General features: G+C 56.7%; 1 protein-coding gene across 1 annotated transcript in view; it reads left to right on the forward strand.

Moving 5' to 3' along the window:
* The window catches only part of LOC144948901 (E3 ubiquitin-protein ligase RNF13-like), a 17,992-nt gene extending 1,201 nt beyond the window's left edge, over positions 1-16,791 (forward strand). The window contains exons 2-10 of the mRNA XM_078878613.1: positions 2,348-2,486; positions 5,171-5,251; positions 9,856-9,981; positions 10,441-10,528; positions 10,902-10,992; positions 11,184-11,289; positions 11,807-11,900; positions 12,831-12,911; positions 13,294-16,791. Coding sequence (XP_078734739.1) covers positions 2,370-2,486; positions 5,171-5,251; positions 9,856-9,981; positions 10,441-10,528; positions 10,902-10,992; positions 11,184-11,289; positions 11,807-11,900; positions 12,831-12,911; positions 13,294-14,018 — 1,509 coding nt within the window. The 5' untranslated portion in view covers positions 2,348-2,369 and the 3' untranslated portion in view covers positions 14,019-16,791. The remainder of the gene's footprint in view (positions 1-2,347; positions 2,487-5,170; positions 5,252-9,855; positions 9,982-10,440; positions 10,529-10,901; positions 10,993-11,183; positions 11,290-11,806; positions 11,901-12,830; positions 12,912-13,293) is intronic.
* The last annotated feature ends 217 nt before the right edge of the window (positions 16,792-17,008 follow it).

A 17,008-nucleotide genomic window follows, 5' to 3' on the forward strand; every position in this document is an offset into this window, starting at 1 on the left:
TAACCTGCCGGCCTAAACCCTAACATTCTGGCCTAAACCCTAACATGCAGGCCTCAACCCTAATATGCTGGCCTAAACACTAACCTGCCGGCCTAAACCCTAACATTCTGGCCTAAACCCTAACCTGCAGGCCTCAACCCTAATATGCTGGCCTAAACCCTAACCTGCAGGCCTAAACCCTAACCTGCAGGCCTAAACCCTAACCTGCAGGCCTAAACCCTAACCTGCACACCTAGACCCTAACCTGCTGGCCTAAACCCTAACCTGCAGGCCTAAACCCTAACCTGCTGGCCTAAACACTAACCTTTGACCTCCAAACCATAAAGCATTAACCTAAACCCTAACCTTAAACCGTAACCTTAATCCCTTACCCCGTCAACCCTAATCTATTAATCTTTAATCCAAAAACCCTAAACCATAACCACATAAAACCTAACCTCGAAGCCAACCCCATAAACCCAAGCTCCCTAAACTAGAAAACCATAACCTTACACTTCCACGAAGGTTAAAAAGTGGCATCCCTTCATATTTCAAAACTGTTCAGCTAAAGAAGCGGGAATTTGCAAAGGAATGCGAATCTGGGAAAAAAACATCACCCAGAGATTGTCTGATTGAATAGTGCCAGAGACCTAGTCTCACTTTGCCCACATCAAGTGACTCACGCAATTCAATCTCCAGTGTATTCATATTGCGAGCATATTTATTCAGAGTGTGTGTGTTTTATATCGATCTGCGGCATGCTTTGTTTATAACGCTCTCTCATCTTACACGCTGGGTTGATCGAATGCAATGGGTGTACCTCACTTTTCACAAATATCGTGTTGTGGAATTCGTGCCGGTACGGGCACAAACCACACAACGACAATGAGCCCGTGTTGCCTTCTTCCCGACAAGAAGAATGTGAGAGCGGTGGGCCCCGCATCTTACACGGGGAGGAAGTTAACTTGTTTATTTGGAGGTATTGAGACTGGAAGGGGTAGTATGCAAAGATTTTCAAGAATGTTGTTTTTGCGCCGATGTCTACAGTGTGGTGACTAAATGGGTCATAAAAATAGGTTTTACGCTTTCTGGCGTAAAACCTATTCTTGTTAACAATCTGTTAAAAGCTCTAACCAGAGGTGTGGACTCGAGTCATGTGACTTGGACTCGAGTCAGACTCGAGTCATGAATTTGATGACTTGCGACTCGACTTGGACTTGCATAACAATGACTTTGTCCCACCTCTGGCTCTAACAGATAAGTGGAATCCCTCCCCGTAGAGGTGGTTCATTCTAGATTTAAATCTAGAATTAATTCTAGATTTGAATCTAGAATGAACCATAACGGGACAAGAAATCACAGCTTAATCGAATCGCTTCCTTGCTGTGGTTGTCACACCTGATGATGATTGCTTGTGTTGCAATCGAAACGTCGTGATTCTTTTATTTTGTATTTTCTTTACCTACGTGACTTCACCGAAAGAACCAAGAGTATGGATCATTGCAGTCACGAAAACTTCAAATCTAGAAAGGTGTTAAAATGTTAAAACGCTAAACTGAAACCTTGTGCAAGGAATCATGTCTGCGTTAACCACATGTATAGTTGTGGTGAATATGCGAACAAAAAACATCCTCTGTGGGAAAATGATACATTGTCTTTGAAACTGATTGGTCCATACCAGAGACAGCTTTCATTAGAGCCTAGTCTCAAACAATGTTAGACCAGAGGACGCCAAAAGGCGAACAACACAAAGACAATGCACTATCAGGAACATTGAGAGCTTGAGGTAAGCAGCTACATCATGGGACCTCCATGATTATATAAATGGGTCGCCCGGCATACACACAACACCTTACTGCAAACACATTTGTTACTGGCACCGTGATTACAAAGGACTAGTCCTTTGTAATCACGGTGCCAGACCTTGTAATCGGGTCATGTCCAATTCACATCACAATTTGACTAATTTCAGCTAACAATGCTCCTAACTTAATTGATTACAGGACACATACAATAATGTGGGTGGGTGTGTCTGGTAGTTTCGTGGTTTGCTCGCTGCACTACGAACACAGTGACCCAAGTTTGATTCCCGCTCACGGCCAGTGCCAGTGACGATTATCGGAACCGGTCCTCGGCCTTCCCCCTAGGTCGACTCAGCCTCAAATGATTGCCTGGTGCGGTGTGTAAACAACGCCACTGGGGAGACAAAGGCGGCCGGGGCGTGGTGCTGGCCACCCACCCCCTCGTGTACCGTGCCGGCCTTGATTGGTGCTTCTACTCGCTCGCAGCTAATTGCCCCAAAACGTCTGTTAAGGCTGTGAGGAGGGGGGAGTGATCTTTGTCTTTGTCGTTCTGTGTGTGTTGGCAGGGTGCGTTCATCCGGCGTCGTGATGTCTGGCCTGACTGCGGCGCGGGCCCCGCTGGGCCTGGTGTCGCTCCCCCTGTGCTCCGCCGCGCTGCTCGCCATGATTCTTACGCTGCCCAAGACGAGCGGCGACGTTGTGGCTGTGGGTGTCTCTCTCGCTCTCTCAACGTCTCGGCACGGTCGCGAAAAATCTGTTTTGAAGCAATCGCGTTGCGTCCCATCACCCTTTGTGTTAGAACATCTCGCGGAAGCGGATATGCCAGAGCTACCTTTGAGATCCGTTCAAGTGATTTCTGATCCATAAAGTAGCGGGTAGCCACTTTCTCACCCATTCTGTCACTGAGAGTAAAGTTCTTTGTGTGACGGTGAACCCGATATTTTTAATTCTTAGAGCTCGAATGTAGCTTAAGCTCAAAACTAAATTTGACATGATAACTTTTTTTGGTGCAGTCGTTGGTTACCAGGTTAAGATCATTAACTCGCTACGCTTGAGAACCAGGTTTAATCGCACCTCGGTCTACGCGAGTCGATGGGTCTCCGTGCAATTCACAAGATTTCTATGTAATTCTACAGGTCTCTAATGCAAGTCACCAGTGACCGTGCCGAGACCATCATCTCGCTACACATGAAAACCCAGGTTCAGTCACAGGCGCGACATTCATATGGATTGGAAACCAGAATTCATAATTGGATATTGCGGCCATACCCAAAGATCTATTATGATGAGTAACAGTTACTGCGTAAACCCACGCATTAAACGGCACAACCATGAATGAGACCCACAGCTCTTTTTCAGAAGTGACCTGGCCACAAGCGATAGCTCAACAAAGTGGCTTATAACGCGGACATTTTATTACCGCTAAATAATCGAATTGATCAGCACGCCGTACAAGCCGAAAGCACGTGGGAGAGTTACACGCATCGCTACTCACCCCTGGGTGGTTTTGCTACAGAGGGAGGCACCTGTAGAAAAGCTTTGTCCAGTGGCAGCTTTTCAGAATCAGCATCTTTATTTATTACTGGAGGAATCCGAAGAGCTATAATGCTCTTCTTTACAGATGTATAATACGGGGCCATTTCAGAGGCAGCCGTAGCATGAGTTGTGAAGTCGGGGCCCAGTCATCTTCACTCGGACGCGCCTCATTCAAAGACTTCGATAACTGAGGTCTCACCTTCGAACAAACCGGGCCCCCTCTTGCTGCCGTGGCTGCCTCTTTACCGTTACTGCCATGCACAACACGAGGTTTTTAAGCTCTCCTGGGAAAGCCCCAACCCTTGAGGGCAAGTGGCTCTCAACCGGGGGAGGTACGTGGACCCCTGGGGGTACGTGGAAATGTCCCAGGCGGTACGTGAGGCGGTTTAGCAATGTGTGAAATTATATCATTGGTGAATAATCACGTATGAATGTGCCAATGTAAAATGACTATGATGCAGAGGTCGCAAACGGGTTTTGATTCCTTACGCGTACCCGGCCGCACCAGGGTCGCAAACGGGTACCCGTACCCTACCCGATACCCGTGTAGCCGGGTATGGGTATCGGGTACCCGATTGCGACCTCTGGGATGAAGCCATGTCGCAGGCGCGGGTGGGTTGATTCTAGGAACTTGAATTGTGAGAAGAGACAAGACGTTGGGAAATGAGTGACAAACGGTGACTCACCAGTGACTCACGGCCTACCCGTACCCGTACCCGTACCCGTACCCGTACCCGGCCGCACCAGGGTCGCAAACGGCTACCCGACTGGGTACGGGTAGCCGGGTATCGGGTAGGGTATGGGTATCGGGTAGGGTATGGGTAGGGTATGGGTATCGGGTAGGGTATCGGGTAGGGTATGGGTATCGGGTAGGGTATGGGTATCGGGTAGGGTATGGGTATCGGGTAGGGTATGGGTATCGGGTAGGGTATGGGTATCGGGTAGGGTATGGGTATCGGGTAGGGTATCGGGTAGGGTATGGGTATCGGGTAGGGTATGGGTATCGGGTAGGGTATGGGTATCGGGTAGGGTATGGGTATCGGGTAAGGTATGGGTATCGGGTAGGGTATGGGTATCGGGTAGGGTATGGGTATCGGGTACCCGATTGCGACCTCTGCTACGATGCATTTTAAATCCACGTGGTAGTCTAGAATGTTATAAGAGATCTTTTTAAACTCGATGATCGTACACAATGCGGGTTTTCAAGCGTAACCAGCGAGCTCCAACGAATTACGTCACGCGTGCAGAGCGCCCGTAGATATTTATATTTTTTATTCGCTAGGTTAGGATATACCTCACGAAATGGACAATCGGCTACAATGTTCGTTATTCATAAAATGTATTTCTCAGAATCATGTCGGGTCCGGCAAGGGTTGGGGGTGGGGGGGGGGTTAGCACTCGGATGAAACAACATTAAACAAGGCGGGTACACAGGTAGCCAACGTGAGGGTTGACAACCATACTCTTTGGTTCTTTCGGTAAAGTCACGTGACTGGATTCCCGCAGTCACGAAAGCTTCAAATCAAGGTTGACAACCACTCCTTTGAGGCGGTGGTGGTGCGTCGCTGGCTTTTGCGGGCGTAAGAGCGCCTTTGGCGAGTGGTGGAGGCATTTCCGCGCCGATACAAACACGGAAGACGATGCCGCGGCGATGAACGACAGGAGGGGGGGGCGGCGTTACGATTCACCGAGTTTCTCGCACCGACGCTTTTACGCCGCTCGTTTATTAGTGGGGGTCGGAGGGGGCGGGGGAGGAGGCGGCGATCGTGAGGTTTGGTCGTCGTGAAGAGAGGCGCGTGACACGAGCCGTCGGGGGTTCACCGCCCGTCCCCCGCCCCCCACCTTGCGCGCAGGTCGGCTGGGACAACCGCACCATGGCGTTTGACGACATGCCAGCGATGTTTGGCTACCAGCTGCCCAAGGAAGGGCTCAAGGTAACACCCTCCCCCCTCCCCCCCCCCCTCCCCTCCCGGTGCCTGCCCGCCAGGAATAAACCGCGGGCTATGCTCGTGACTCTGTAACGTGTTCCGCAATTCGCGTTTGTCCACGGAAGCGTTTTCCCGGCAGGGTCGCTTTTATGAATGTGTCCCGTCTTCTTCTGGAGTGCCTAGTAGCAACGCAACAGTTTGACACGCAGTAGGTCCTTTCGCGACCAATATCGTCCGTAATAAAGGTTTTTTTTTTCATTTTGGGTGAGATCGTGTAAATGCAAATGCGGTAAACCCGCCACCAACTCGACACGGCCAATCGGCAACGTTGGTCGCGTTAACAAAACGTGGCAATTGGTTACGACGTGAGGCCACACCGGTTGTGTGTTGGAGAGCAAACCCATGACGTTTACAATTCCGGTAATGTGACGTCGCAATACGGCAGCTTTATAAAAAATTCTGTCATTCACACTGGATCGTATTTACCCGCAATGCAGACAGAATCAGAATCGGATGGATAGCGCTCGTTCATTCCCACTTTCTGCGTCGTTAGAACGGGCAAAGGGCGGCTAAAAACCGTATCGTTCGTATAGAAATGGTGAGTTACTAAACGTTCTTGTGACCGTGTCACGTGTGTGTGTGTGTGCGTGCGTGCGTGGGGAGCGGTGGTGTAGCGATTAGCGCGCTGCGCTACAAACCCAGCGACCCGGCTTCGATTACCGCTCACGACCAACACCAGTGATGGTTATCTGACCCGGTGTAGTAAACATCGCTACTGGGGAGGCAAAGGCGGTCGGGCGTGATGCTGGCCACCCACCCCCACTTGTGCCGTGCTGGCCTTCATAGGTGCTCCTCGCTAACAGCACTTGCCCCAACAGTCCGTTGGGGCTACACGGGGGATCTTTGTCTCTGTTATTTTTTGTGCGCGCGTGAATGGATGAGCGCTTGGCATATCTGACCAGTCACATGGGGAGTCATGTGATGCGTACACAAAACCCCCGCTGGTCGCAGTGCTTAACAGCCACGCCAACCGCCTTACTGCTGGCAGAACGCTCCGAATTTTAAGTGGATTCACTTTTGAGCGCCTTAACGAGCAAATCTCGGAGCGTGCAAGCTAAGTCGTGTTGAGCCTGGCCAGAGCTTGCGTGGTTGTCAGTCATGCATCAGTGGGGCGTGCAGAGGGCACCGCTGCCAACAAAAAACAATCCAACGTTGTGCTGTACTTCTGTGCCCCCTGCGTGCACGTGCCGTCCGCCGGCAGCAACCCCCGCATTTTCCCAACGTGGCCACGCGTGGTCGAATAATCCCCGTGTGAACCTCGTAAAGCCTCCGTGGGGGGAGGGCCTCATCCTGCAGGGCTGTACGTACGCACGTTGAACTTATTTCGCAGCGTACGTAGCTGACCGTGCTAATCGGAGGTGTGGGGCGGGGAAGGACGACAAACTAAACGCAACAACAAGCAGTTCACATGAAACGAGTTTGTGAATCCAGACGACGATTTAAAAGTGCACGGCTCTCACTGTCTTCCTGACATCGGAAGGAAGCGCGTTCCCATACGGCCGTAGCAGCGCATCTGCAAGCGTCTTTGGGGTTTGCCGCGGTTGCAGCGCTTCCGTTGCTGCTGGCAGGAGTTTTGAAGGCGAGACCACGTGGCAGTCGGTGTGTGGGAGAGGAACCGAGAGACGTGCGTGTTTTTTGAGAACGCGGCAACCTCCCGGGGTGCCGCGTCACGTGGTTTGTGCGCCACGGTGCCCCCCCTTCCAGTTTCAAGTTCATTTATTTGGTATAGCCCTGTGTGCCATTCGGCTCTTGAATCGGGTGCAACCGCAACAAACAAAAACATGAACAAAAAACATCTTAAAGTGACTATGTGACTGAGTGCAAACAGAAAATCCAAGAAAGGACAGTAAAATATTGCAGAAAAAGCACCGTACACAAAAATGTGCAAAAATCCCAGTGGGATGCAAGTCGAACAACAACAACCACAAGACAACTTAGATTAAGGCCATCAGCCTAACTCTGTACTACAACAAACAAACATGGCTAAACCAAAAAACTTATCGAAAATCACCAAAATAAAGCCATAAAAGCAAGGAAACAGTGATCATAGGAACTGTGACCGAATTTTCACAATAAACGATGTAAACAACATGTACTACCAAACTCTGCAGCCATAGCTGGCTGCATGAGTCACTCCACAACAGCAGGAGCATCATATTCTTAGGTTTATTCGGTAAAGTCACGTAGGTAAAACATCAAAATTAATGAAAATAAAATAGAATAAAACAAAAATCACGACGTTTCGGAGGCAACACAAGTCTCCGTCATCAGGTGGGACCGTCACAGCCAGATTAGCTGCAGGAGCATCAGTCGGAGTATCAACATTTTCCAATGCACCTTTAAGATCAGCACCCTCGCGGCTTGGCCGGCACGTGACCGTGACTGACGGCTTTGGCCGGATCCCAACAATCGTCCGAGAGCCGCCTTCTGCTTTCTTGCCGCCGCGCGCAGACAGACAAAGGTCCCCGTGTAGCTCACGACAGACTTGTGGAAAGTGCTGTTGGCGAGCACCTACTAAGGCCACAACGTGTGGCACACGATGGGGCGTGTGGCCAGCACTTTGCCCGGCTACCTTTGTCTCCTGAAGACACTGCACCATGTGCTCGTTTAAGGCTGAGTCGACCTAGGGGGAGGGAGGCCCTGGACCAGTTCAAATATTCGCAGTCACTGTTGTTGGTCGTCAGCGGGATTTGAACCCGGGTCGCCGGGTTCGTTGCGCGCTGCACTGACCACTGCGCCACCACTCCCCACGTTCACACGCGTAGATACATCCACACAGACACACGCACGCGCACAACAACCACCTTTCGCCGCTCAGTGGAGGTGACATCACTACGGCGCTTGTGCCAGGCTAGGTGCACTCTGAGGTCATGCGATTTGTTGAAGGCTTGCTGGCAGGAGCTCACGGAAGGACGATAATCGCCATCTCAACCAAGTGCACGATCGCACACACAGAGGCAAAGACAAAGATCCCCCATATAGCCTGAACAGACTGTTAGGGCAAGTGCTGTTAGCGAGCAACTATGAAGGGTGGAACGGCACACGAGGGGGTGGGTAGCCAACACCACGCCTGGCCGCCTTTGTCTCCCCAGTGGCGATGTTTGCACACCACACCAGGTACTCATTCGAGGCTGAGTCGACCTAGGGTTGGACCAGGACCGGTTCAGATAATCGTCACTGGTGTTGGTCGGGTGCGGCAATCGAACTCGGGTCGCTGGGTCTGTAGTGCAGCGCGCTAACCGCTACTGCTCCGCACTCGCGCTCACGGACGAACACGCGCGCACACACGGACGACCGTGCGCACACACACGGATGAACACGCGCGCACACACGGACGACTGTGCGCACACACACGGATGAACACGCGCGCACACACGGACGACCGTGCGCACACACACGGATGAACACGCGCGCACACACGGACGACCGTGCGCACACACACGGATGAACACGCGCGCACACACGGACGACTGTGCGCACACACACGGACGAACACGCGCGCACACACGGACGACCGTGCGCACACACACGGACGAACACGCGCGCACACACGGACGACCGTGCGCACACACACGGATGAACACGCGCGCACACACGGACGACCGTGCGCACACACACGGATGAACACGCGCGCACACACGGACGACTGTGCGCACACACACGGATGAACACGCGCGCACACACGGACGACCGTGCGCACACACGGATGAACACGCGCGCACACACGGACGACCGTGCGCACACACACGGACGAACACGCGCGCACACACGGACGACCGTGCGCACACACACGGATGAACACGCGCGCACACACGGACGACTGTGCGCACACACGGATGAACACGCGCGCACACACGGACGACCGTGCGCACACACACGGATGAACACGCGCGCACACACGGACGACCGTGCGTACACACACAGATGAACACGCGCGCACACACGGACGACCGTGCGCACACACACACGCTCACGGACGAACACTGACGTCGCACGCATTGCCCGTGCAGCCCTTGTGGCAATTCGTTGCTGTAGAAGGGCCTCCTCCCATGCATCACCACGTCGGGCATTGCGGGTAAAATTTCGATTTAAAGCTTTCGTGACTGCAGGGATTCATCTTCTTGGTCCTTTCGGTAAAGTCACGTAGAAGGGAAGTAATAAAATAATAAAAATTAAACATAATAAAATAATTATCACGGAAAGACAGCGTCCGACAGACCTGTTCTTCACCTGAGGACGGCTGATTGCGTTGTGGCCGAAACGTCGTGAGAATGATTTTATAATGTTTTATTTTTATTATTTTATTATTTCCCTTCTACGTGACTTTACCGAAAGAACCAAGAAGACATTGCGGGTTAGTGAAGGCGGCGGTGGGGCATAGACGTTGGCGCAGCAGTACAGTACGACGATGGATTTTTTTGATCGCCGTTCTCCGCTGCCCGCGAGCTCGCGCCGTGCCGGGGCGGCCCCCCCCACCCCCCTCGGCCGTGGCCGTGCCGCAACACGCGGTGGTGCCGTGGCGCTCATCGCCTCTCTCTCCCCCGCCGCAGGGCTACCTGGTCTACGCCAGGCCGGCCAACGCCTGCCAGCCCATCGCTCCTCCGCCGCACAACAGCACCGCTGCCTCCACCTTCATCGTGCTCATCAGGCGATACGACTGCAACTTTGACGTGAAGGTGAGCGCTGGTGGTCGTGGTCGTGGTGCTGGTGGTGCTGGTGGTGCTGGTGGTGCTGGTGGTGCTGGTGGTGCTGGTGGTGGTGGCGGTGGTGGTGGTGGTGGTGGTGCTGGGCGAGGTGCCCACCCTGGGCTGTTTACCACGGTCATGAGTGGGACAACAGCCCGCTCACCTGACAACAAGCGTCGAGTCAGACGAGCAATCGGGGAGTAGGCCAAGGCCTCCCGCTGGGTGCAGAGAGGCCTCCGTTCTTCCGTCGCAGCGACCCTGATTGGTTGTCTGCCTGGGTAGGGTCACGAGAACCGCGCCTCACCGTGTTGTCGATGCTGCTGTGCCCGTGTGCGTGTGCGTGCGTGTGCGTGCGTGTGCGTGCGTGCGTGCCGTGCGTGTGCGTGCTGTGCGTGTGCATGCGTGCGCGTGTGTGCGTGCGTTCGTGTGTGTGTGTGTGTGCGCACCCAGGTTCTGAACGCCCAAAAGGCCGGATTCAAGGCTGCGATTGTGCACAACGTCGACTCCAACCAGCTGCTCAGCATGGGCACCAGTGATGGTAGCGAGGGAGAGAAATGCACTCATTGCCATCCTCACGTGCCGACTCATCTCTCTCGTCAGTGTGACTGTGATCAAAGTCTTAGTTACCTTGTTAAAACCTACCTCCCTCTCCCCCCTCCCTCTCCTCCCCCCTCTCATCTCCTCCCTCTCCTCCTCCCTCCCTCTCTCCTCTGCTCCCTCCCCTCCCTCTCCTCCCTCCCTCTCCTCCCTCCCTTTCCTCCCTCCCTTCCTCCCTCCCTCTCCTCCCTCCCTTTCCTCCCTCTCTTTCCTCCCTCCCTCTCCTCCCTCTCATCTCCTCCCTCCCTCTCCTCCCTCCCTCTCCTCCCTCCCTCTCCTCCCTCTCCTTCCTCCCTCCGTCCGTCTGTCCGTAGCCGACATCTGGAAGAAGATTGACATCCCCTCGGTGTTTGTGGGGCAGAGCACGGCCAACCGCCTCCTCGAGGAGTTTGTGTACGACGTCGGGTGAGCACGTGGGGACGAGCTGGCGGCACGGCGTGTGCAGCGATGTGCAGCGGTGCAGTATGTGGTGTGTGCGGCGAGCGGCGTGTACGGTCTGTGTAGTGAGCGGTTTGTGCGGCGTGTGCAGCGAGCGGAGCGTGTGCAGCGGCGACGGCTCGCTGACGACGATGACGATTGCCCCCTCCTCTGCGTAGAGGCCACGTGGTGGTAACGCCGGACTTCTCCATTCCGCTCGAGTACTACCTCATCCCCTTCCTCGTCATCGTCGGCATCTGCTTCATCCTCCTCGTCGTGTTCTTGGTACGCAAGCCGCGGCGGCGCGACGGCTCCGGTGGCGGGCGGTCGTCCCTCTCCGGTGGGGGGTTGGGGGCGGTGGCGGTCGTACCGAGTGGCGGTCGTACTGAGCGGGGCTCGGCAAAGGCGCCGCGACGTTTTGCACCGAGTGCTGAGAACTTTGTAGGCACGCCGACGACGTTGACGACAACGGCAACGATGTTGACGACGACGATGTTGACGACGTTGATGATGACGACGATGTCGACGACGATGTCAATGACGACGACGATGCCGACGATGTCAATGACGATGTCGACAACGATGACGACGATGTCGACGATGACGACGATGACGATGACGACGATGACAACGTTGACGACGTTGACGACAACGATGTTGCCGACGATGACGATGACGACGATGAAGACGATGTCGACGTTGACGACGTTGACGACAACGATGTTGATGACGATGACGACCATGAAGACGATGTCGACGTTGACGGTGCGCGTTGTGAACGCGCCGTGGCCTCTCGCCGCAGGTGGTGAAGGTGATGAGGGACCGGAGGAGGGCGCGCAGGAACCGCCTGGCCCGGGAACAGCTGCAGAAGCTGCCCATTCACAAGTTCAAAAAAGGTGCGCCTTGCGTGCGCGCCACTGTGCGTGTGTGTGCGTGCGTGCTTGTAAAGGACGCTGCTACTGGGCAGTTGGAGGCAGTCGCCCACCAGCAACAGCGGAGGGCAGAGGAGCTCACAACAACGAGCAGAGCCCCGGGTGGATAAAACACAGAGTTGGTACAGTGGGGAGCGCAGTTGGTACATCGGCCAATCATCTCGGACGGTCAACGCATGGCACCAAGGTCTGTTCCGTGACCTCCTGCCAGCGGGCTTTAGACACTTCACCTGGTCTCAAAGTGCACCTAGCCTGGCGCAAGCGCTGTGGTGACGTCACCGCCACTTGGTGGTGAACGGCGGTTATGTTATGTGCGTGTGTGTCCCGATTGCTTGTGTACGTGTGTCTGTGTGCGTCTGCGTGTTGGGATTTGGAGCGGTGGTGCAGTGGTTTGCCCTGCTGCCCGAGTTCGATTCCAGGCCACAGCCAACATCAGCCGTGGTTATTTGAACCATTTCTGGCCCTCCCCTAGGTCGACTTAGCCTGAGGATTGAGTACTTGGTGTGGTGTGTAAACGTCAGCAGCGGGGAGACAAAGGCGGCCGGGCACAGTGCTGGCCCCACCCCAACCTCTCGTGTGCCCCGTCGGCCTGCATAGGTGCTCGCTAACCGCACTTGCCCCAACAACAAGTCTTGCTGGGGCAGGTGCTGTTACACGGGGGATCTTTGTCTTTGTACACACGCGGGGGGGAGCGGTGGCTCGGCGGTGAGTGCAACTCGCGGCCGACATCGGCGGCGACGGATATCTGAACCGGTTCTGGGCGGCCCGGGGCGTCGTGCCGGCCACATGACACCTCCTCGTCACGCTTGGCACGCCGGGGCCCGGGGCATTGGCGTGGCCGGCACTTGCCGCAGAGGCTATACGGTGAGGGGGGGACCTTTGTCTCGCGTGCAGGTGACGCGTACGAGGTTTGCGCCATCTGCCTGGACGAGTACCTGGAAGGGGACAAGCTGCGCGTGCTGCCCTGCTCGCACGGTACCCCCCCCCCCCCCGCCCGCCCCCCGCCACGGCGTACCACTCACCCTCACGGCGTACCACTCGCCCTCACCGTCACCCACAATGTACCACTCGCCCACAGCGTACCACTCACCCACAGCATACCACTCAACCACAGCGTCACCCACAGCGTACCACTCGCCCTCACTGTCACGCACAGAATACCATTCACCCTCACTGTCATCCACAGCGTACCACTCGCCCTCACTGTCACCCACAGAATACCACTCACCCTCAGCGTACCACTCACCCACACCATCACCCACAGCGTACCACTCGCCCTCACCGTCGCCCCCTGCACGCCGTCTCCCGCAGCGTACCCCTGACCCACACCATCACCCATCCACTCCGTCTCCCGCAGCGTACCACTGCAAGTGCGTGGACCCGTGGCTCACCGGCTCGAAGCGCACGTGCCCCGTGTGCAAGCGCCGCGTGATCCCCTCGCGGCGGCGCCGGCTGGGCGCCGCCCCGGAGAGCGACTCTTCGGGCTCGGAGCCGTCGAGCGACTCGTCCCCGCCATCGCCCTCGTCGCCCTCCGACTCGGGGCGGGAGGAGACGCGGGAGGGCGAGCGCACCCCGCTCCTGCGCTCCGGCCGCTCCTCGTTCGGCTCCATGGCCCCCGGGGCCCCCTCCCCGGCCGCCGCCCAGCGGCAGGAGGAGCGCCGGCGGCGGCGGCGGCACCGGCGGCGTCGTCACGGCGACGCCGACGGCGACGCCGACGCCGACCCCTCCGAGCGCGAGGACCCGCGGGGTCGGGCGGCGGCGGCGGGGGGCGTCCTCTCCGCCTCTCCGTCGTCGTCGTCCATGGCCTCCTCCACCTCTTCGTCGACGATGTCCACCTCGTCGGAGTTCGACAGGAGCGAGGGGCGGGGGGCCACGGGCGCCGACGGCGTCGTTCCTCCCGCTGCACCGCCACCGCCAGCGAGCGCCGGCGGGGGCGGTGCCGTCCTGCCGGGAGGCGCCGGCGAAGAAGAGCGCAGGGCTCCGGCGGCGCAGGGCGCTCGCGACGTGGTCACCGTGCAGGTGGAGAAGCACGAGCATTCCCTCGCAGACCGGCAGCAGCAGCAGCAGCAGCAGAACGTGTGATGGGGGGTGTGAGGTGTGCGCGCCTGCGTGCGTGTGGTTGTGTGTGTGTGTATGTGTGGTTGTGTGTGTGTGTGGTTGTGTGTGTGTGTATGTGTGTGAGCAATGGCACAAGCGTCGTGGTGACGTCACTGCCATTTAGTGGCCAATGGCGGTTGTTGTGTGTGTGTATGTGTGCGTGCGTGCATATGTGTGTATGTCTGTGTGTGCATCTCTTGTGTGTATGTGGGGAGCGGTAGTGCAGCGGTTAGCGCGCTGCGTTACAAACACGGCATCCCGAGTTCGATTGCCGCTCACGGCCAACACCAGTGACGGTTATCTGAACCGCTCCTGGGCCTCCCCTAGGTCGACTCAGCCTCTAACGAGTACCTGGTGCGGTGTGTAAACATCGCCACTGGGGAGACAAAGGCGGCCGGGCGTGGTGTTGGCCACCCACCCCCTCGTACTGCACCGGCCTTCATAGGTGCTGCTCGCTAACAGCACTTGCCCCAACAGTCTGTTAAGGCTACACGGGGGGTTGAGTGTCTGTGTGCTCCTCTGTGTGCATTGTATGTATGTGTGCGCCTCTCTGCGTGTTGATGTGTGTCTGCGTCTGTAATTCTGTGTAAGGAGTGGCGTTGGCTTGGGGTTTGCGCTCTGCGCTACGAACTTGGTGGCCTGAGTTTCACTTCCCAAAAGCCACTGCCAACGTCAGTGATAATTATCCAAGCCGGTTCTTGCCAGCTGGGCATGGCGCTGGCCACACCACCCCATCGTGAGACGTTGCCGCCGGTGTTCGTAGGTGCTCGCTAACGGCGCTTGCTACTCGGCCGTGTGCGAGTGTGGAGATGCGAAAATTGGGAATTTTAACAGGAATCGTAAATGTGTGTGGAAATGGAGCAAAGCCAAAATTATACCGCGTGTGATTGGCCCGTGGTGCAAACGCACGACAACAGTCGTGCCCTGATTGGTTGAGACGGATCTTATAAGCAGTTCTATTCCTACCCTGTTCGCTGCTCGTGATTTACTGGTGCGGTCGCTGCGACCTTGACGGTGCGGTTGATATGACGTACCATTGCGGTCGCTGTTCTGTTCACGTGCAGGCCATGCTGGCAGGGGCCGTGTTTACTTGCATGTCTTACTACGCGTCGTCGTCGGCGTTACCGCGTCGCGCTCGGTCGCTTTTGAACGGCTTGATTATAATATTCCATTTTTGCAGTTGGGGGGAAAGCCGGTGGCGCATCGGTTGGCGCTCCGCACTGGTTGCCATCGGTGGCGAGCGACTATATGAACCGGGCGTGAGGTGGGGGGCACCCACCCCTCACCAACCCGCACAGTTACGGTCGAACGAGACCCGTTGACCGACGCGGCACGGGTGACGGGGGGGGGGGCCGTGTGAACGGTCGCGAGTTCCGGCTGCGTTCACTTCGCCGGCGGTGTGTGTGGGGTTACGCGCCAGGCCACGGGAGGCATGTGGGTGGTTCCCGAGCCTTGGGCAGCGCCCCACCGACCGCCGGTCCGCAGCTCGGAGTGTGGGGGGGGGGGGCTGGAACCGACGCCGATTCCCGGGTCATTTTAATTTTGAGATAGTTGCACGGGCGGCCTGCCGCCACCGCCGTCACCGCCGCCACCCTCCCGAGGGGCTGGCGGTGGCGGCGAATCCCTCGGGTGTGCCGGACCGTCGCGGCCGCAACCGCTGTGCTCTTTACCCCGTCCCTCCACTCTTCTCTGTTCAAATTGCGGTGTCGGGGGGGGGGGGGGTTCGTTGTCGTCGTTGCCGTCGTCACGAGATGGAGTTCTGAGTTCGGAGGCCTCTGTCCCACGCTGGGGGGAGGCAGGGAAGGGAGGGGGAGGGCGTCTCTCTCGCGCGCGCGCGTCTCGAGCGTAACTGGAATCGCTGGAACTCTTCGAAGCAACTCCGGTGATGTAAGGAAATTGAGCTTTTAACACGGTGGTGGTGGTATGTTGTGGGGGGGGCGGGCGCGGGGAGCGGATCCGCCCGGCTAGCGTGGGCCCCGGTGCAAGAAATGAAAGCGGGGTTGGGGTGGAGGCCCCTTCTCAGATAGCCCCACCCACCCCCCCCCCCCCGCGTAGCTCCGCGTAGCTCCGCGTAGCCCCACGTAGCCCCGCGCCTTGGGCCCGTCAGGCCGGGCGTGCAACCCCTGCGGCCGTCGTCCCGGGGCCCGCCGCTCGTGTAAATAGGAATGCCTCGTGGTCTTCGTCGTTGTCGTCGTTTATCCGTTGGCGTGGGTCGCACGGACGCGGGTTTGTTGTTGACGTACCGCCGGGGTTGAGCCCAAGCGAGCAGCCTTCGTGTTCACCCTGGCTGAGTCTGTGTTCACCCTGGTGAGTCTGTGTTCACCCTGGTGAGTCTGTGTTCACCCTGGCTGAGTCCGTGTTCACCCTGGCTGAGTCCGTTTTCACCCTGGTGAGTCTGTGTTCACCCTGGCTTAGTCTGTGTTCACCCTGAGTCTGTGTTCACCCTGAGTCTGTGTTCACCCTGGTGAGTTCGTGTTCACCCTGGTGAGTCTGTGTTCACCCTGTCTGAGTCTGTGTTCACCCTGGCTGAGTCTGTGTTCACCCTGAGGCTGTGTTCACTCTGGCTGAGTTTATGTTCACCCTGACTGAGTTCGTGTTCACCCTGGCTGAGTTCGTGTTCACACTCGCGTTGTCCACGCTCGCGGTTCCCAATAAACTTCCCCGAACCCGAGAGGAGAGAGAGGCGGCGGCGACGCCGGCTGTTTGCGAGTGGCGCTCCTTCGTACGATCCGGCACACCACGTCCAGAATACCATGACCACCCCACCCTCTCCCCCCACGCCATCCCATGTAGGAGGAGAAATGAGAAGAAAAAACATAGCAGCACGTGGCGATGGTGCAAACGGATGGGTGGGTTGGTGATTCTCGGAAGTGAGCGCGAAGGTTTCGGGATAAGAACTCGGGGGAGGAGAGGTGAATGGGAGGTGAATGGGAGGTGAATGGGAGGTGAATGGGAGGTGAATGGGAGGTGAATGG

Source organism: Lampetra fluviatilis, chromosome 51 (genome assembly GCF_964198595.1).
Source record: "Lampetra fluviatilis chromosome 51, kcLamFluv1.1, whole genome shotgun sequence".
NCBI lineage: Eukaryota > Metazoa > Chordata > Hyperoartia > Petromyzontiformes > Petromyzontidae > Lampetra > Lampetra fluviatilis.